General features: G+C 40.0%; 2 protein-coding genes across 2 annotated transcripts; both read right to left on the bottom strand.

Annotated features, from left to right (window-relative positions):
* Window positions 1–866: 866 nt before the first annotated feature.
* On the bottom strand, window positions 867–2,876 carry HOXC12 (homeobox C12). The gene is made up of 2 exons (XM_050925988.1): window positions 2,312–2,876; window positions 867–1,105 (listed from the first exon to the last, which is right to left on the bottom strand). Exons 1-2 carry the CDS (start codon window positions 2,874–2,876, stop codon window positions 867–869), a joined length of 804 nt encoding a protein of 267 aa, XP_050781945.1.
* Window positions 2,877–12,161: 9,285 nt separating this feature from the next.
* Window positions 12,162–15,397, bottom strand: HOXC13 (homeobox C13). The gene is made up of 2 exons (XM_050925978.1): window positions 14,743–15,397; window positions 12,162–12,418 (listed from the first exon to the last, which is right to left on the bottom strand). The coding sequence occupies exons 1-2, from the start codon at window positions 15,395–15,397 to the stop codon at window positions 12,162–12,164; spliced, it is 912 nt and encodes a 303-aa protein (XP_050781935.1).
* Window positions 15,398–21,844: the final 6,447 nt, after the last annotated feature.

Raw genomic sequence — 21,844 nt, forward strand, 5'->3', positions numbered from 1 at the left:
AGAGGGAACCTCTGAAAGGCTCAGTTTAATTTGGAAGTAAATTCCATTTTGCTCCGAAGGATTTTCGGTGTAGTGTGTGGCCGGGTGCGTGGGTGCGGGGCTGGAGCAGTTTTAATCCCATCCCATTTATTTTGACCAAAGCACTATGTAAGAAGCGCCATGTATCAAGAGCGAGGTTGCTAGCTCAGGGACAACCAGCTCCATACTGCTATACATTCTTTCCCTGTCTTCTTCTTATAGATACTGACCAATTCTGTTACTTTGTTCTCCGGGAACCTTCAGCTTGTAGTGAAAATAGGTCTCGAAATATGTACCACTGGCGAACCGTTCCCCCTAAGAATGGAAGGGAGCTGAATGAAAGAGCCACACCGCTCCAGAGCGTGAACACCCAGCCCTAAAACCTCAGTTACAATACCGGGCAGTGACTTGGTTCCAAGCCTGATCTTTGATGCCGTCTGGAATAGGTACCAACACCAACGCCAGAGCTGTCGAGGGGCGGTGGGGGAAATATCGCACACAACCCAACAAACCTTATTGCTTGGAGGGAAACCATACCTGTTCGGCTTATCAATGAAAGGATGGTGGGTTGTACTCAACATCACACTCAGATTACACTCAATGCTGCTGACAATCTTTTAGACCATAGAAACCAACGCTGGCTGATGGGTGGGTTGGGGAGTTGTGCATTCACATCGGGTCTTTCCCAACAGTTCCAGTGTAGGAGATGCATATTCTCATATTTATATATGCTCGCTGATTTTTTTTTAAAAAAGAAAATTATGAGTGATCAGGTAAAGTCCCGGGACCACCAGCTAGGATGAACACTAGAGTCTATGAGGTTAACCAACATGGACGCTTTTTGAACTTTAAAAGAAAGAAAGGGCTTGCTCCCTCAGAAGCAGTCTTTTCTTTTTCATGCGTCGGTTCTGGAACCAGATCTTCACTTGCTGATCACTCAGGTTTAATCGGTCTGAGAGCTCCCTCCTTCTTTGGCGGGTAATGAATTCGTTGACCATAAACTCCCCCTCCAGCTCTGATAGCTGCAGCTTGGAATAGGGTTTTCGCTTTTTCCGGGACCTTGTATGCATCGGGTACCAAGGAGCACCTAAGGAAGTGTGATTGAAAGGAGAATTTAATACACTGGAAGAAACAAAGTCGGCTTCCAAGATCAGATCTTTCCCCCACTTCCCTGCCCCTCGTCTGCATTCACAGTTTGTAACGCTCACCTCATAGCAACATCAGCTGGCATGAGGCAGAGGTATCTGACACAAGAGAGATTCATAAATCTTGGTCTACAATACTTGATAGATCAGACTGATGCATAGCTGGACACATAGAACTATTTCTTACTTAGGGTGGATATATAGATCTATATATTAGATACAGGTATGTATTTCAGACTGCCCCATAAGCCTACATATTGGGTGCACGATATTTAACTAAGAGTTATTTTGTTTATCTGATTGGTATATTGTATACAACGACGTATTCCTTATATACAAAATTGATACATAGATCTGTGTCTTAGATACGTGAGAGACACATATTGCTAACTTTTGCATACAATACTGATACATGGATCTATATTTTAGTTACAAGCCTAATGAACAGACCTAAGTCACCCATGGTTCTACGTTTTGGACACATGATAGATCAAGAAGCAACCTACCATATGGAAATCAGCTAAACTTCGTTGAAACTGCTGCACTGCAGAAGAGAATATACATAATGGAAGGCACCATTATAGGCATTTTTATGGCGCCTCGATGCCGCGGGGGGTTAGGGGTATTTTTATGGCGCCTTACAAATTTTAAAGGGGGGAAATCAATAAAGAGAAAGCCAACAGGTAGAAATCAGCGTGTTGGGTGTGGTATCCTTTCGCCTGACATGACAACTCCAATGTACCCAGCTCTGCCTTTTTTTAAGCATCACTTTTGTACTTAGGTTTTCAGCTCCCAGGCAGCCAGCGACCCCACTGCACGCCTTTGACAAGCCTTAAAACATTTTATACAGGGCGATTGATGCACTCAATCTCAACTAGCATATTCGGGACTATCTGTGCAATCACTATCTATTTTATGGGATATTTACATGTTTATAGCCTTTTCTTTTAAAAGAAGCAGCACCTAATAAAACATTAGGCATTTGAGTGCTACCCCTAGTGGCCTCTGCACAAATAGACATGCTGATCCCATTGCTAATTCCATGAATTAGATCCACAAGAGTGGACCTCCGCAGAAGAGCCTTACAACACATCATAAGAACCACAGCTAACAACACACATATATTCCTTTGCTTTGCTTTTCCTTACCACCAGTGGACAGATTGGTTCCTTGGTTGATAGGCGAGACCATTGTGGCTGGTTCGCTGGACGAGCCCTTATTCCCTTCATTGAGTAAGGATGAGCTGGAGTCTGACTCCAAGGACTGACAAGAAGGGGGGTCGTGGGACACAGTCTCAGACGCCGGATAGTCATATTTGCTGAAATTACCGCTCATTCCACTGGGAATCCCAGCTTCAAGTGGCATCAAAGCATTGTCCCTGACCCTTTCCTCCCTCTTGAGGCTGGCAGTCTCGGAGCATGCCTCCCTGTAGTAGCACTTGCTCTCCTCCACTCTAGCTAGGTCGCACGCTCTGCTGAAAGAAGGGTTAATGGACACGGGGCTGCTGAGATAGGGCTGGGGGTATCCGTTGCAGGGCTCTGAGGATGCCCAGGGCAAAGAACAAACATTGTCCCTTCTCGGGTAGGAGAGAGACGGCAAGCCAGGCAGCTGTCCTCCGGAAGCTCTGAAATTGGGGAAGTAAAAGGTGTCTCCCGTGTGGATGTTCACCAAAGGTCCCACAAACCCAGGATTAAGGAGATTATGCTCGCCCATTTCCGCGGGCCTGACCAAGAGCTTCTAGTTTATTGCCATCTGACATTAAACATAGTTAAACCTACAGGTCCATCCCATTGGTCGGAGCGGGGTCACGTGGGCGCCAAGTCGCGTTGGAGAGAGGTGCCACCCACCCTTGGCAGTCGGAGGCAAAACAAAACATTAAGTTCTGCCTTTCGTTTTTATACGTTTTTTTTAAAGAAAAAAATAATCATAAAACATTTTAATAAAATAAAGCAACGGGTTTAAGCACTGGCCTGAGAAACCCCAGGTATTGTAAAAATGTACCTAGACATCATCTCAAGATATATAAATGACACCCTTCCCCCAGCTGTAGTTAGGGTCCCTCCAACAGCTGGCAAAATTAAGCAAATTTTCTCATTAATTAGCCCCTTTATTAAGTAAAACTGTTGAAATTTACAATATCTCCCAATAAATTACTGTTAGATATTGTGTCATATAAAGTTTACGGGCTCTTTAAGGAGAAGAATGATTGGAACGGCAACAGGATCATATTTACAGTTGATGGGATGAAAGAGTTTTAACATATTTGCAGCCGCTTAGATATTTTACAGCTTTTTCTGGAGCACTAGGAATGTTTCCTGCCCGGCGTTCGGTACCGGGCAAAGGCGAGTTCCATCCCTGCTAGGGACAATCCTCAATTCAGCACAAGCCTATAACTTCATCAGTCCCCGGTAGCTTTTGTTAATGAGCTCTGCCGAATAGGCAAGACAAAAGAGGAAGAGGAAAATATGGCTCTTCCTCTGCCTTCATTTCTGTAAAAAAAAAAAAAGCGTCTTCACTGGCGCTCAGTAAATAAATACACGAAAAAAAAAAGACAACCGGTTCTCAGCCCTGTTATAACGACATGTTGTGTATTCGTGACAACAAGGGTCTTCTTCACTCGGGGACTGCAGAAGACAGTCGGTAGTAGGAAAATGCTGCTGACAGGAGATGTAAGACAAACATTCTTGGGGTACTTCAGAGAATAATAAATACATTGGGAAATAAAGTATTATTTTAAAAGTCGGTTGCAAGAGTCCCCGGACCCAGAAAGAGGCAAAGAGAAGACGCTTTAGAGATCGAGAAGGGGTTGGGGTTGTTTAAAAAAAAAAAGAAAAAGAAAAAATACATATAGGGTTTTTTGATGTCTTTGGAATTTTCCCTGCTGGCAACTTCCAAGCGCAGTGATACCGGAAAACTACGGCAAATTTTCCTGCATAGGTGAAAAAGCTTTTAATGAATAACGTGGGAGGTGGTAGGAGTTGAACGGCAGACCTCTAATTTTTGAGATCCCATGGAGCACAAAACAAGTGTCTTCTGTTTGAGCGGCTGCTAGAATACAAAATCATTTTCCCCCAGGAAAATATTGAAGCTAAACTGACCTCTCCCAGCTCTGCAGAAAAAATGACGTCTTAAGCAAACATCGCATTTTCTTTGGTAATTGTATTAAATGGTGAGCTCCAGAAATGTTAAAAAACCACCATATACATACATATATATATAGGCGAAAATGTGTGCCTATATGCAGCCCCTCTTATACACATAGTCTACACACTGATAAATTCTGCTATCGGATTTGTTTTATTGGAATGAAAGTTTAGCACATTTTTCAGCTTTCCAGGAATTATTTTCCAGGTACGGCTAAAAAGCTGCTTGACATTTTTCCAAGTACATCGTTCTCGATTGAGAACACATTTTGAACGCTTTGCAGCTGTGGAAGGTAATCCTTTATACGATGATGAGCATGTGATCTGGGTAGGTTGCCATAGGAATCGGCTGTTTTTTTAAATTATTATTTAAAGAAAACTCATTCTTATTTCTTGGCCTTTTTCCACGAAATTCGCTACAAGGCGGTGCACGTAAGGAACATGGCTTTGTTCTCATTTAGCCGCCGATGCATCTTCAGGCATCCTCTTATCTCTGATTTGAACACTGTGCAGCAACCCCCAATGCAACATGTCAAAAAGCCGACTATGGTATCCATGCTGGGCTTTACATCGAGTGAATCCAGAACTGTGCGCTAGAATCTCACCCAAGGGAATTTTGTTAATAGTGAGATCAGTGCATTCAGAAAAAAATATTTAAAACACTCTGTTAACTGTTCGCCGGACTTCCACATCAGAAAATGAGTTAGCATATATACAGCGGGAAGCATAAATATATTCCCCAATGGCCCTCATTTCAAAACATGAGCAGATTTCTTCATTATATCATTTTGTACTTGGAGAGTCATCGTCCTTTTTACAGTTATCAGACAGATCAACAGAAAAGAAATACTTAGAGATTATTTATCAAAGCTGTTGTATTTCTACCATGATTTCTTTCCATGAAAGATACATTTTCAGTTAAAAACTAAGGATTAAGCTTTTAAAATTCACTCCCAAGGCTGTTGCAAAGCAATGTAATTACATACCCTAGTGCTTAAAATAAAACACTCTAAATACCAGTTTAATATTTCTTAATTATATTACTAATTTAAGAAAGCGACAATTCATTGTGCCAAGTATATCAGAGGCTTCCCTACGGACACGATGAATTTTCAGATGGAACCATGATTATTATAATGTATTGTACTGTATTTCTACCGTCCTTAAAGAAATAACAATATCAGAACTAAGCCTCCCCACCCCGCAAGGGTTCACAAAGTTGTTTTACCTTTAGTGAGGAATTACTGGGCCTTACCTCTTTAAAATCAACCCCACTGCACCCACTGCAAGTAGAGACCTAGACACAAATATTTAATAATTTTCACCACATGTTTATTTCTCTTCTCCCTCAGACAGAAACTCTTCCAAGCAAGGAAGTAGAAAAGCTTCACTTTAATATTAGGGCACAAAACTAGAAATTAGGAATAGCTACTTAGAGAGAGAGAGAGAAAGAAAGAAAGAAAGAGAGAGAGACGAAGGAAAGTGAAATAGCACCCAGGCAGTTCAAGGTCACTGTCTAGTGTAGTAAATAGGATCTACATATTATGCAAATTAATGTCTCGAAAGAGCATCAGTCACTGCAAGTGGAAAGAAGAGGCAGAAAACGCCTTAACTTTTGGTTACACTCCTCTCCCCACGCACAGTCCTCCAAGTTCTCTTATTTATTAATATTTTATTATCCTTGGCAGTTCTCCGATTTCAAACCAGCTCTGTCCTAATGTGTGTACTTCGTGAAATACCATTTCCCTTACACTGCCTTGTGATTTATTCTCTAAATATTCCACAGGGTTTATCTCAACTGCCCCTGCATTTGAATATACTCTTTTGTTTCCCCTGGATCCGTATTTTAAAAATTAAATATGGCCCCCGTCAAGATATTTGCATTTTAAGTTTAAAGAACTAAGGCTATATCCCTCACTTTGCCCCCAAGAAAGCATAAATAAACTTAATTCGCTCCTGGAAATGTTCTATCCCAAAGATATTGCAGTAAATTGCATATTTTATTCTATTTTTAACCAGAATGAAATAATCTAAAAAGGTGACTTTTTGACTGGCCATTTCTAGCAACTGCTTTCTCTTCCTAGCTAAATTTCTTGCAAAACATGCTGGATTTTTAAGGAGTTAAATATCGTTGGTATTTAATCAATGACAAGTTAGTTACATGGACAGAAGAAAGAATTTAAAGAAAAACAAATTAAAAGAGGAATAAAAGATGCACTGAATAAGGTAAATCTATAGGACTTTCCTTATTTCAATCCAGGCACATAGAATTTCAATTACTGGCTATTTCTGATAGGGAAAGTATTTTTACAAGGGTAGGATAGTAAAATGGAATACATAGTGGTGAAGGGGGGAGGAAATCAAAAGATCGAAGAATGTTTGATGTGTCTGTATAAAAATGTCCAGAGTTAGCTGTCCTTTGATTTAATTTAATTTAATTTAATAGGCAGAATATTTGTGTTTGTTTTGATTTTAAAAATCAGGTTAAACGATTAAGAGAACCTACATAGCTCTTGTCTTCTCAGTGCACTTAATAGTTAAATGCTTACGATGCCACTACATTTTCCCCAACACTGCCAGCAGAGGATATCATTCTCCTGCTGGATTAATGTAAACTGATGCCTACATCCTCTGTAAGGCAACTTCAGAAAAGTTTATTTTGTCCATGACGCTCAACTTTTCTCACAATCACAATTGGCGCTGCACACTGTCATTTCATGGCGTGGACCCTGTACCAACATGCTAGGATTCGAGAGAGTCTTGATAAACTCTGTTTCAGAGCATGCAGAATGTTTTCAAACATGTTTTATGTTCTTTCCTCTTCATGTAGGTGGATGGGTGAGGAATGGTGAAGAAGTTAGGGCTAGAACAGGTTTGTTAAATCTTGCTATGGTGCAATTCTCACCCAAAAGAGTTTGAGATGCCCACAGGACAGTAACTTTCATTCAAAGTGCATCACAATAAACATATTAATTTCTTTATGTATATTTCTTAAAGGCTAATGAACACATTGGCTTCAAAACCCTTTGTTACTGTGCTAAAACATATTCCAGAGACATTTCATATTTCTAAAGGAGCAGAAAACAAGAAGCTTGTGAAAGCTAGCTAGCTAGCTAGATATTACTTTAAAAAGATTTACTTGACAAATACAGAGGGCAATTCCTTTTATTTTCTTCTTTTACTATTAAAAATATCTCAACAAAGACTGGAAATTTTCCATGTTCCAGATACACATTTATCATTATTCAACCCACTGACAATTATACTTACCTCAACATACAACCCAATGATGTGAAACCACATTTTTCCCTCAAGACTAGCAATTTATTCCTCAAAAGTGAGTGAGCCAGAACTATGAAAACTGAAAATGGAGGAAAAGGGGGGGGGGGAAATAAGGAGCATTTCACTCTAAAGACCGCGGTTAAGAAGTTATTCAGACTACTTGATACAAAGGAAAGAAAAGACAAAACTTGTGAAACTTCCTTTTCATGCTTTTATTGTTGGTCATTAGCCCGTCTGTCTAGACTTCAAATGACACCTTTTTTTTTATCTGTAAACAGAAGCAAGGAATACTTAGAGAACTCTGACTGCTGACTGATTGCCAGAAGATCAAGGCTGTGGTCTTCTTGATTAATATGTACGAAACTCATGATGTCAAGGTCAAACAGACCGCCTAGTCACGGTCAAGGGTAATCTAGAGCTGACGTCATCGCCTTCTGATCCAAGGTCCTTCATGAATAAATAAAATAATCAAAGATACCTCGGACGTTTGAAATCTCAAAGAGGCAAGTCTTGAAAGCTGAGAATGTGTGCCTGTTTGAAAATTTACACCAGAAATGGGTTTAAGACATAACTTCGGCTGATGTTTATCACAGAAAATAGTGAGAGACCTGCGTGTTTCTCTTTCTTTCTTTCTTTCTTTCTTTCTTTCTTTCTTTCTTTCTTTCTTTCTTTCTTTCCATCGCAATCTTCCATACTTAATTACCTTGTAAGAAGATGACCAGCTGTTCTGATTCACCCGTGATTGTTATTATTGAAAGAAAAGAAAAGGGGGGGCTGAATCTAAGCCTGTAGGGTCGTGAGGAATGTAAGAGGCACTTAAAAGTTACTTCGTTTTCGTTCTATTAGCCTCCAAACCCCGTCTCCTTTTCTCATAGGACAAAATTATATAGGAAAAAATTTGCACTAGATTAAATAGTCAATGAAAGGGTTAAAAGGCTTTTCTATCCATGACAGATCACTCGTTTTCTTTGTTGTTAGAAGGACCTGATTCTGATCTTACTTACACCGGTGTAAATCAAGGCTAAGGGTACCAAAGGCAAGAGGGTTACACTAATGTCAAACCACTCCAAGTGGAGCGTGGTGACAGGCCTACACACGCAATGAGGAATTTGGGCCCTATGACTGAGCATCCTCTGGACTATTTCCCGAAGAGCTCTCATCATCAGAATGGGACCCAATACATTTACTCCTTGAAACTTCTAAAGACCCTGGCCCTAACCGAGCTCCTCAATTTTGTCTGCGTTCAAGAGCCTCTGTCTTAAATGCATATTTTTTATTAAAAGGGAGTGTGAAAAAAGAGGGGAATGAGGGACGCGGCAATTGGAAACACCTAGAGAAATGCTGAACATGATAGGAAAGTGTTTATTGTCATAACATCTTCATTATCCATCGTTCAAACGAATTTTAATTTACACGAGCCAGGCCCCTTTGTATGACAATCAGGCACGCTCTCTTTTTTCTTTTGCTTATTATATAGTCTTTATACCCAATGTGATAGATAGATAGATAGATAGATAGATAGATAGATAGATAGATAGATAGATAGATAGATAGATAGATAGATAGATAGATAGATAGATAGATTTTTCAATCAGAATTAATAGGGACTGAAGCCTTAGGTGAAAAGAACTTTAAGAAATGGAAAATGTCTCACAGGAATCCCTAATAACACAAAAAACAATTAACCAATCTGGTTAAATATAAATTACAAAAGTCTCCCCGAGCCTCATAACTCCAGGGAAGCCTACAGCGGGTCTGAGCCGGGGCATTCTAGGCTGTGTTTTGATAGATCGGCACAGTATCAGGATCTACACGATATATCAGTATCTATCCGCGTGTACATGCGTCTGAAATGAGTGGGGTTTTTATACGACGCACACCCACCCTTGAAGAAAATGCTTTAAAAGATGAAATTGGAAAGTGTGTCCATGCTAAACCCTAAGTCCGAACAGTGCTTAGATACAGACTTTATAACATTTCATCTGCGGCCTGGGTAAATGGAGGTGTATTTTCAATAGGTGTCTATATTAAGATAAACGAGGGGCATATATACAGATATATGCCCCTCGCTTATCTTAATATATAGAGAGAGACACACACACACACACGCAAGTGCCGATTATCTATCTATCTATCTATCTATCTATCTATCTATCTATCTATCTATCTATCTATCTATCTATCTTCACATTTCCTTCCAAATTATTCCTTCATATGTAAGCCATCACCCTCACGAGAAAAAAAAATTAGCAGTATTATATCGGAAATAAATATGGAAAAGCCTATTTAATTACCCGGAATAAACCATTTCAGGAATGACCACATGTTTAAGGAAAGTTATCCTCTGTTCATTCACACACCTGACGGAGGAAGATTTTGAGCGATGACAATGACCAAATATTTGTTTCAACTCAAGAACCCGTATTGGCATTGTTCCATCTCCTCCTTTATAAAGTACAGCCAGTGATCACATAAACTCTTGTGAAATGTTCCATGCCTATATGTATATTTGGAGGTACCTTTAGAAACTTTAAAATACGTAATAGAATTTCAGTATATTGGGTTTCATGAATGCTGTGTATAAATGCGTTATATACTTTGTAATCGGCACATGCATTAAAAAAGCCCTCGTGCTCGTGTGTTGCTGGCGTTATTTTAACACAAGCGCTGATATAGAGAAATCAGGTATCATATTTATATCTCTATACTTACATACATATGCTTTGTATATATACATTCTATACGTTCTACATATACACACCCCATTCTAATGCTTTTTTCTAGCTTTCGTACTCTTTAAATGTAACTATATACACTAGTTAATATAAATTTAAGCAGAAATAACATTGTTTTAGGTTACCTCACTTTTTGTCTTCTCCTTTGACAATTTAACTAGGTAATTAAGTTCAAGGGATATTAAGGTATATTGTGACCCGCCTATGGAAACAAATTACTGTACAATATTTAAAAAAAGCTTTCTTCCTTTAAAGTAGCTCACTTCTGAAAGTATACACCGTTCCAAGGCAGTCTTGTACCTGGAATATTAAACAACGCAGCCGGGCTACGGATTACGATCTTGTCACTTGTTTAGTAACAGTAAGGCAGGGTTTAGATTTTTATCTCTGAACGGGGTTGAGTCAAACTGGTTTAGCAAAAGACACCTTTTGAGCAAAGCATTCTCATGGTGAGTATGTGGAGCTAGGTTACAAGCATCTTCAAAAAATCTTCTCACCCGCTCCCTGGCGCAGGAATACAATTGCTGTCCAAGGAAGAAAATGATCGGAGCCTTTTCCCCTTTCCCCACTTCTGAAACGGTACCCCTTCTGCTTGATTGAATCATATTTTTCATCCCATTTACCACTACTCCTTTATCCCTTTGAAACAAACTTATACCATATTCCTTCGAGATAAGGCATCGGAACATAACTTCTTATTTTCTCATATTTTGGCTTCTAGGTGTTGACTCCTTTAATGCACTTCTGCTCTTCATACACATTTCAAAATGCACCCTTCTGCCAGTTTTCCTATCAGATTTTAGCCTTGGGGCGTCATTCTTTTCACTTTGGCGTGAGGTTACAATGGTGTAAAATCCCAAGCTCTCTGATTTTGCCTTGAAAGGGTTAAATAGATACACACCTCTATGTATAAATAACCATAATAACATCTCGGCAGCAATCCATTCTCAAAGCAAAAATGATATTTATTTTAAAGAAATGTGATCTGCATTCAGTACATATCATTTGGACACCACACTATTATATACATATACAAGACATAAAAAATGATCGCTTTTACATATTGGAATAACACTGTCGATAATGAGCCGATTTACATGTGGGGGAGGAGGGGAAGAAACCAAACCAGTGACAATATGGGGCACTTTCCATATTGTCCGCGAAAAAACAGCCATTCCAGTTTGATGGCGGAGATATAGAAACCCCAATGAGAACTTACCCTCAAAAATGTATTATATAGCAAGTCACTTCCATTTCCTGGGTGACCTGAATTAGTATTGGTTATTTTCTTGCAAGTGATACAGAATAGTCATAATAATAAAAATATTCTCTTCGCACAATAGCAGCCTTATTTTGAGGGGGTCCCTGTGCGGCGAAAGGATATTCAGCTAATGTAACATGACAGGATTCTGCTACAGGGATGAGGCTCTCCATACATTTCACATCAGTGCGTGAAATGGCCAGAGAAATGAAAGGTTGTGCACTGGAGAAGGTGCGGGGGGTGGGGGAGGCTAGGCGATTATACAGTTACAAAATAACATTCAGGATTCATGTCTCTGAAACAAACCAAATCTACATTTGCATTTAATATACTGTACACGGTTAACGTTATCGATGGATGCTTGAGGGCCATTTGATATTCACAGTCGGCGGAGGGTAGAAGAGGGCCGAGGAATAAACTAAAGATGCTATTTGTTTCTTTGTTTTGTTTTTAAATAACCAATTGAAACACAGAAGAGTTCGAATGCATGTTGTTGTCATTATACAGACGTGTCAGACAAATATTCGTATGTGTTTCTTTCTGTCTTCCTTTCCCCACCCCCTCAAACATTTCTTTGTCAGGTAGCATGAAGGTGAGGTGTCTTAGATTTGCTCACTACCTTTTTCTCTTTCACCCTGCGGTTCTGGAACCAGATAGTGACTTGCCGTTCAGAAAGGTTGGTGGCAGCCGAAATTCTCCTTCGCTTCTCTTTGGTAATGAACTTGCTGGCTGCATATTCTTTTTCTAGTTCTTTCAGTTGGATTTTCGTGTAGGGGACCCTTTTCTTCCGGCCCCTACGGTAGCTGCTCACTTCTGGCTGGAGAGGTACCACATCTGCAAGATGAGACAGATAAAGCAGTTACATAGTTCTACTCCCTGGGACCGAATGGAGGAGAAAGACAGACAGAAAGGGGGAGGAGGACTGACTCACTGAGTAGAATATCAATAGTTTATCGTGTAAAAAATGCTGGTATTCCAAGAGATATTTCCTAGGTGGGTTTTCACATATAAACAAGGAGCATCAATTAATTTAACAAAATATCCTGCAATACAAATCCAATGGACCTTCATATCAGGTAAATCTTAGGTGCGGTTTTAAAGTTTCTCCCTTCTTTTTTTTAACCTCCGGTAAACTTTAATATCTCGCTTTACCATTACTACCAGACAGCGTACGTGCACTCATTAATTATGATTGTTATGGCTCAGCACGATAGATCGCAGCACTTGGACAAACAAATAGTTCTTTGCTGTGTACTCTGCACAGTCTGTCTTCTGCAGCGCGGGTACCATTTGCAATCCGAAAAAGCCTGGACTTTGCTCGACATCAGCTGTTATTTTGCAGATTGGGTTGATGCATTTTTTTTTTACAGAAAGGTAACACGTTATCTTGGTTCTCTCCTTTTTTGAGGGGCACCCAAACTGTTAAGAAAGATTACCCACTGAGATTACAGCAGAGATTCAGCAAGAATCTGAAAGCGTGCAAATCTTACATAGTCACTTCTGCCTTATTCTAAGGCTGTTCACTGCCAAACCTCAATAATGAATCGTATTCGGGCTTTGCACTTGCAAACCACAATCATTTAAAAAAAGGAATTCCAGATATGAGATGATAAAAGGCGCTTTATCTCTGTAAGGGTGACAAAGACACTAAACCAAGAATCGCAGACTATTCAGGGCCAACTCCATTCCATCGCGAATTTAGGCAGGTATCAAAAGTCCACTGTTATAATTGACAATAATGGATTTTAAAAAACAACAACACAACACCGTCTTTCTCGAACATTTTGCACAGCTGTTCTCTTCGTTGTTTGCTATAAGAATGACAGCTCCAGTAACAGCTACTAAGGACTTCTATAAAGGCCCAAAGATACAGTATTAGGAACCCCCACACACACCCCGCCCAAAAAATTCTCCATGGTTTATCAGTACAGCCCATAAATGAAAGGAGGGGTCAGTGAACCCAACATCCAAAAAATCACTTATAGGTGAGTAGACCCTCTGCCTTCACCGAACCTCTCCCCCCCACACAAAAAACAGCCACGCACATATTTTTATCTAGAAGTTTACACTCTCCTGAATGTTATCTAAAGAGAGTTTAGTTTTCTCCAGGTTTGGCAAGTGGATTTCTGTCATCAGGTTTTGACACAAAATACTGTATCTAGGAAAGAGAAGAATCTGCTAGCCAGCTATTTCCCTACCAGTACTTAGTAATTTTGTTGTTGTTGTTGTTGTTGTTGTTGTTCTAAACAGGAAAAAGAAAGCACTTTAATCAATGGTTCCAAAAGAGCCACTGAAACCGAACGAGCTCTAAAAGGGATTTCGGAGATTCCCCCTCCATTCCTCCAAAAAAACCCAAAACATCCTACATTGTGCCATATCATACTACTTTATTTTCTGGCTGCCTATCCGGCCTCTCTGTTACCATTGCTGAGATATGACGCTGGGTTCAGGTACCCATATCTTTCCAAGATGAATGCGCTTTGGGTGTGGGACACAAAATCTTCACCTCTGCTTTACTGCAGAGCATTCATTCAGATCGCCAGGCCTTGATACGAATTGCGAGAAAGGAAACCTGTAAGAGGCGGTGATACTTATTTCCTAAGCAGCGAGAGAACAAGGTGGAGGAGATTCTCTCAAACTCATAAGCTTTGCGGTTGCTTTGCACGCTGTAAGTCACCCAAGACTTCTAACTAGAGGAAGGGGGAATCATTGCTCTGTTTTTTGTTCGCCTCACCCCTTTCCCCTAACAAGATTCATTTGTCACTTGACACCAATTTCTGTAATTGCAGCATGATTTACTGTACCATTACAAGCCATCTAACATTTCTAAGGGAAAGATTAAGGAGGTGAGCCGGCACTTTCACGCTGCCTGCGTTCAGAAACTTGGGTGGAAGAGAAAAGAAAATTAAAAATAAAAGAACAGCGACAGACCCAGCTGGGTGGGGCGACGCAGGGGAGACAAAATGAAAGGAAACTGACACACTTACTTTTAAAGCAATCTTAAGCTCGCGGTATGTATTTTGATCTAAGCATGATTGCTTCACCTTCTTACCCGTACGTGTTCATACACATAGGACTGCTCAGAAGGCATTCCAAAGAGATTTTTTTACCTGGCGGTTAGTAAGCAGACAAGCATGCCGGAGCTCAGAACAGCCTACCTGGGAAAGGTGACTTCCAGAGATGGGTAGACTGTGACTGCTCTTTGGAGCAGTAGACCTGCCCATCCCAACCATTGGAAAGAGCCCAGTGCTGGTATCCTTCCATGGGAAGCAAAGCGTCATGCCTCGGTTCGGGGTGGCCGCTGATACCTGGCACAACTGACACGTCCAAGTAACCAGGGACCGCTTGGTAGGAGCTGGCAAAGCTGGGGTAAAAAGCAAACTCTTTGGCCCTTGAAGGTAGTTCTTCGCTGGGGATGGAACCGCTGGGTTCGGGGTACTTTTCTGTCGGGTGGTAGGAGCAAGGTTTTTGTTGCAAGTTCACGTTGTGGGAATGAGACAATCTGCACCCATAATAGCTGCCTCCAAAGGGGTAGCCGTAGCCCAGCGTGGCGTTGGAAGAAGCTGGTGGCGGAGGGCACTGCCTGGCAGCTTCCGGAGCCGGTATATCCGTGTAGACAGAACCCTGGTGAGTCCCAATGGTGCTGGAATGGCGACCCAAAGTTATTATATCCCTGCAGTGGCTGGCTGGGCAGTTCCCACTTAGCGCCTCCATGGCTGGGGTTTTATTCTGGTTATTTTCATTCGGGTTTTCCTCATACACGTACATAAAGGTATCCGCCCAGCGTGGATGCAGGATCAGTGAAGTCGTCATATCATGGTCTGCCTGCGCTTTTTAAAACTCGACTTCCCAACCAGAGACACCTAATTTCCCCCACATATTGTTTACGCAGGAGCATGCGCAGAGCTGGGTCCCTTCATTAAGAAATCCTCCGGGCCATGTGACCTGCAAATCGCTCTCAATAAATCTGGCCCGGTCACGTGTTCCTCAGCCAGTCCTATCGCCTCGTCCCTCCCGGCTTTGGGAAGGGAAGCGGCAGCTCCCATTGGCTGCTTGTGGGACAGAAACAGAAATCTTTAAAGGCAATGGGTGACACCCACTGACTGTAATGAAGGAGAGGACTAAGGGAATGGAAACTCCAATATTTGGCCGACACAAAGAGCTGGACTTAGACGTGACGTTGTCTTCTAACTGCCTTCAAAAATCTCAGGGATTTATATATTTCGTTCTTTCTTTTTAAAAAAGAAAGAAAGAAAAAAGCTGGACTGGGAATATTTTAAAAGTAAAATATAATAAAATAAAACCCGCCAGTGGATGTGATCTCACTGAAGTGTTTCATTCTTTGCTTGCATGCTTGGAGGGCTAAGGAATGAGACGGTTCCTTTATTAGGTGGGAGCTAGATGGGAAAAAAATATAAACACCAGCACCATCAAAAGGAAAATGGAATGAAGGAGGGGAAGAGAATCTCTGATCTCAATAGTAGAATATTCTCCCTCCCCCCGCGCCCCCATTGCCTATAGACTTCTAACAGACTAACAGAACCAGTCGGTCTAATAACTTAAGCCTTCCCTGGTCAATCTTCTTGGGCTTTATTTTTAATTCTTCAAATGCTTTTATTGTTGTTGTCTGCTGGGATATTAGGAGAAAGAAAGACCTCGACTTCACAGTAACGCGTGTGTAATCCATTCCCTTTTGGTGTGTTTGTATGTATGTGTGCGAGGGGAGTAAGTAAGTAATAGCTGGTCCGTTTGCTTCAAAATCAGAGTACACAAACTATACATGTGGTTGATCATCACTTTAAAAATATTAGAAAAGAATATCTGGTTTTGGACGAAACATGGGATTTGCGAGGTTTAACCTGTTGTATATTTCATTGCCAGGTGCCTTTCTATTCCCCGCTCCTCCACCCCCCCACCAGCTGTTTTTCTGGTATTTTAAACCCAGCTACCACGAAAAAAACCCAACGTAAGATTGTAATAATGGATGCCTCCAGAACTCTTTATCCTGTTGTTTTCTTCTATTAATCCAGACTAATAATACTTAATCTTTCGTGCTGAACAAACTGGGAAGGTTTTAAGGGGATTGGCAGCGATTATGTTATCAGATCCTGTTATGAATGTTTAGTACTTCAGTAATAAATATTGCAGCAACAATGTGGGTTATGGAAGAAAGAGGAGCAGGTCTAATGGTTCAGTGCTGATTTGTGTGTGAACATAAAAGACAATAAATACAACTACAGTTTATAAAACGTAAACAGGATCCGAGATAGATGGATTATAATTAAACAGACCAAATAGAAGAATAGCAAATTACTTGGCGAGAGATTGATGGGAAGATGCTTATGTGGTCTTGTCCTTCTGCCCCGCCCTTGGAGAGTAAAGTTCCCTAACTTCATTTCTGAGAAGTCGGTCGTTTCAGTCCATCATGCAATGATGGGACAGAATGTGAATTTAGGTGTGTGAAAAAGTAACAAGAGACTCATGCTGATTTCCCCCACCCCCCCCAAAAAAATAATTGATAAGAAGTAACTCACGAAGCAATTCAGTATAACAGGATTAAGAAAGCCGCTGGAGAAAGTTAGACGAGGTTTTTCTTTTCATTTTTAGAAGATGGGGACTCTAATCACCCAATCCTGGTTTTCTGCATTATCCCCCGTTTTTAATGTTACCCAAGGTTTTAAAAAGAGGATATTCCTCTGCTGGAGGATTTTTGTATTCTGGAGTTGGTCAATTGAATGTTCCTGAACGAAACAGTCAGATAGAGACATAAAATTCCCTATCTGAATTAGCGGTGTATTGTGTACGTAAGATTAAAAAAGGCCAAAATTACAATAATACATGTATTAAATAAATATTATTTATTCACGGTATATATTCAATAGTTTACATACCATGTTAATTGCGGGGTTTTTTAAATACTCATTCTCCGGGAGTGATTCGCATCTTTTCAGTAGCATTTTTCCTATGTAAGAAGCGTGAAGTCTTTTCACCATTAAAAAATATCTACAGGAAGTGAAAAAATCAAATATTCGAATAACTCAAACCAATCAGAAAAGTAGCATTTTAGGGGAAGATATGAAAGCTGCGCTTTTAATAAACTTTAAGTTTTCTTACGGGAACGAGATGTTGTCAATAGGGGATTTTCAGAAATCCTTGCCTAAAGTTTTTTTTTTTAAAGTCGAAGTCCAAGGTCAAGGCAAAATAGACAACCTAGTTCCTAATGAATGTCTAGACAGACAAGAATGAACTTCACATATAACGTCTAAATGACTTGCAAAGTCCCCGAGAAAGTATCAGTCCAAAGGAATTGTGCCTGCTTGCTCTAGAAAACAAATCCAGGTTGCAGCCCCTTAAAAGGATCAAAACTACTTAAAAACCATAGGTAAATATACCAGCGTGCAATTTTTTAAATGAAAGATTAAATACACGGACACACACACACATGAAAATCCCTGCACTTTACTTTCAGTTGAATGACTTCACTTCATCTAGAAATCTCCAGGAGAAAATACCTCCCTGATTTAGATGGTCGATGGATATAAAAGCAACAAAAAGGTTATACATAAATTGAGAACTTCTTTTTCCCCCTCTGTGCGAGCAAAAATCCAATCGCCTTACCAAAGGACCCTACCCATTTGCAACCCTTGATTTCTGAATATTCTCTGAAATAGTTAACATTTAGTAGCCTAGGTCCTGTCTATGAGGTGTGCAAGGAGGATTAAATATTACATTTTAAAGATTTATTATAAGCATAATAAAGGCATGTAATATCGTGTATTATAATGGAGGGAGAAATCAATTGTCGACCAGAACGTGTACCAAGCGCAGGAGAAAACCAGTTTATAAACATTAAGGATTTAAGGTAAGCTTCCTCAGTAAAGCGGGCAAAGTAATAAATACAAATAATAGCGCGATCTTTTCCAGGTTTATGTAAGGGCATTTACAGTTCCTGTTTCAATGAAATATAGATTTAATTCAACGCTGAATTTTACAATTCAATTTATTGTTGCGTGTTGCAGACAGAAAATTAAAACAACAGGGTTGGAGGGCGGGGGGTGAAGGGACTCAGAAATTCTCCGGCTCAGGGTCCAGGAACACAATATCCCAATTAAGCTGTGATTTCTGAAAACTGCAAAAGAAAAACAGGAGAGAGAGAAAGCCCAACTTTTTTTCGGGAAGGAGGTAAGCTTTTCCCAAAGCAGTTTACCTCGATCACTTTGCGTTCACTTCTCTGAGCTTTGGAGCTGCATTTCAATTTCATACAATTGCTCAGTGCTATCTCCTTTAAACGAGCTGATTTGCCTCAGATAGCAAGCTGTCGATTGATGCCAAGAGTAAATTCTAGTGGGTTAATTCAATTAAAACTGCTCGGTAACGTTTACGCCTCCAAATATGGAACTGCGTAGCCTGGTGCTGACCATCAATAAAAATCTTCAAAAGCAAAATGGGCAATTAGAAATAAAAGCAGATGTGTGCTTTGGGGGGTAGGCTGGTGTTTGTTCTGTTTTTTTTGTTTGTTTGTTTGTTTGTTTGTTTTTGACTGCTCTCCAGTCAATTTTCAGAATTTTCTGATCAGAAAAAAATGGCAGCAAATGTTGCAAAATCAAAACAGCTTGACTTATGACCTCACATCATCATTTTCATTATGTACAGAGCCTTGAATAATTTGGTTAAATATCATGTCTTATGACGGAGAATTTTTTTTATTTTAACAAGGGGCGATTCCTAGTAGGTACAAATGGACCTAAAGAAGGAAAGAAGCTCAATTAAGAAGCTTTAGTCACTGATAAAACCATCGATTCGTCTGATCAGAGGTCTCTGGTTTCTTATGCACTGGGGCCAAAGGGAGAGCTCCTGGGCGAGGCTTTTATGTATTATTATTATTATTATTATTATTATTATTATTATTATTATTATTATATTTTACCAGTCGAAAAGAAGTGATAGCCAGGTGAATTTCACAATCCATAGAAAATAAGTAATATTCTTTTAGCTGGTACAATGCTGCTTTACAAGAACTGAGAATTCAAGCTAGTCCTCAAATGATTCCATACCAAGATTTGATCCAGTTTTGTTTTAGTTCAGCATTCCTTCCACTATGCATTAATTTTGGAATTTCATTTATTTTCCCCTCCAAAAGAAATATGCTGGAAATAAACACATACTGTTGCAGATGGACAAGGTATACTTGTTTTCAACCAGAGGGTTTAATGTTTCAATGTATTGTGCTTATTAAATAGCAAAGACTTGCAAAACTTTTAAAAAGACAGAGGTTTGAGTGGATGTACTTTCTGTCCAATGGCTACCATATTCATGAAAATAATGATCTAATTTATGAGTCCATAACCTAAAAAGGTCCACAGAAAATACACACCTACATCTAACATAGTCTTCAATTAAGTATTGCTTTCTCAGGCAAGGAAAATGATGGCTAATAAGAAATGTACAAACAGCAGCAGCTTATCATAAAACTATCTGTAATTATTCATCCCTTCAAGAAAAACGAATTGGGTTTGATGAGATAGAAATAAAAATAAAGTGTCTTTGTTTCAGTTTGGGATTGAAAAAGGCTAAAAAGAAATGAATCAATATACACCGCCGCCCCCCACACACTTTGTGTTGAGATCTGAAAGATTTTAAATCTCCCTGCACTTAGGTACGTTGGTGATTTGTGAGTGCTTTGTGCAAACGTTCTTACCTTGTGGCTTCTGAAAGTTATATATCCACGATATACAAAGAAAAATGGCAAATATATTCTTATTACAGAGAAATCAGCTGGATTTTTGTCGATGTCTAAGAACCCCAATACAATGTCCAATAAAATATACACATAGGCTTAGAAGGAGAATTTGCATTTTCATCATGTGTTTAGGGCAAAAAGGAGGTAGTATAATCATACGGGTTTGAGCCATATGGGAAAACAGAATTCGTGGTACGCAGAAATTTGGAATCAGTATATAATTTTCCCATTGGCGTATCAAATGTAGTCAACAAACTATGACATTGCATTTAATAGTCTATCAGGGGTTTCTAAGAAAAGCTTTCCCACGCTTTCTCTAATGTGCTTTATATAAATAATAGCCGAAGTTGAAATACCTTTCCAGACTTTTGGATGAGTTCTCTGTTCCATTACATCAAGAAAATTAACGGTCTTGTTTCTTTCAGTTCCTGGCTGAATTAGTATAACTATCTGGGAATTTGGAGTTGTGTCCAGGGTTTAGAAGCTTCTGTGCATTCTGGAAGGATTGTGATCAAAGTATGAATACAATTAAAAAGAATCCCTTTGAGATGCTTGACAGAGATTTAAAAAGAATAACCTCAAAGAGATCTACCACAAGCTCCTAAAAATCTTATCTTCGACTGGAGGTGCTCTCAGATGCCAGACTCAGAATACTTAAAATATCATTAATTTGTTTTAAATGGAGAGAGGGAATTTTGTGAAATAGGGTAGCAAGTTAGTTTCCTCCGTTCTGGGTCAGTCTGGTTTGAACGGAAGCGGGCCAGGACTGACTGTAACCTTATGTGATTCTGTCTTTCCTTCTCAGAACCCCTGAAGCTCTTACAACCTGCTTTAGCAGATGCAGAGTGAGATGATTTCATATAGGCCACTCCTATTTTGTGGTTGATAGCTTGCTTTCAATATAATCATTTTCTTTAGGAATTAATGGATTTATATATTTATTAAAACCGAAGTCGCTTCTTTGTGCTTATTTCCCAACCGGGGGTATCATCCTTGCCAACTTTTCGTCTTATATTCTATCATGAAATCCTCCCTCTAGGACCCTATGCTTAAAAAAGTGGGGAATCTTTAAAAGTTTCAGTTATGGAAGATCTGCCTCTAGGAAATGCTTGGTGGAGGAACTTTGAAAACCAAGTCTCCATTTCTTCTCCCCTCCTCCATCTCCAATCGTGCGATTTTTATTCACGGTGCCTTTTGTTTTGGGCTCCACTTTCCCCCTGCCTCCTTCGCCCTCTCTTCCCCCTACACTTCCTGGGTGGGACCTGGGAAAACAGATAAATAAATAAAATACCTCTTTGTCATAATAATCTGACTCATCACAACCACTATGACAACAGCCTCCCAAATGGAGCTTCGCTCACTTCTTTGCTCTTGCTGTGCGGAAGCCCTTACAGAGCAGGTCCAAGGGAGAACTACCGAGTGTCAACAGGCGTCTGCATGAAAACAACACCTCCATCTCCCTGCATTCTGCCCTCCAGACTATCTGTACTCATCCCCCCTTCCACTCTCCTCTTGATATG

The sequence above is a fragment of the Gopherus flavomarginatus genome, chromosome 16, assembly GCF_025201925.1.
Source record: "Gopherus flavomarginatus isolate rGopFla2 chromosome 16, rGopFla2.mat.asm, whole genome shotgun sequence".
NCBI lineage: Eukaryota > Metazoa > Chordata > Testudines > Testudinidae > Gopherus > Gopherus flavomarginatus.

What these genes read in the sequence shown, in the direction of transcription:
- HOXC12 (XM_050925988.1), bottom strand. Translation starts at nt 2,876, where the DNA reads ATGGGCGAGCATAATCTCCTTAATCCTGGGTTTGTGGGACCTTTGGTG. An exon ending in AACCAATCTGTCCACTGGTG is followed by an intron (nt 1,106 to 2,311) that starts GTAAGGAAAAGC and finishes ACACTTCCTTAG; the next exon opens with GTGCTCCTTGGTACCCGATG.
- HOXC13 (XM_050925978.1), bottom strand. Translation starts at nt 15,397, where the DNA reads ATGACGACTTCACTGATCCTGCATCCACGCTGGGCGGATACCTTTATG. An exon ending in CTGGAAGTCACCTTTCCCAG is followed by an intron (nt 12,419 to 14,742) that starts GTAGGCTGTTCT and finishes CTCATCTTGCAG; the next exon opens with ATGTGGTACCTCTCCAGCCA.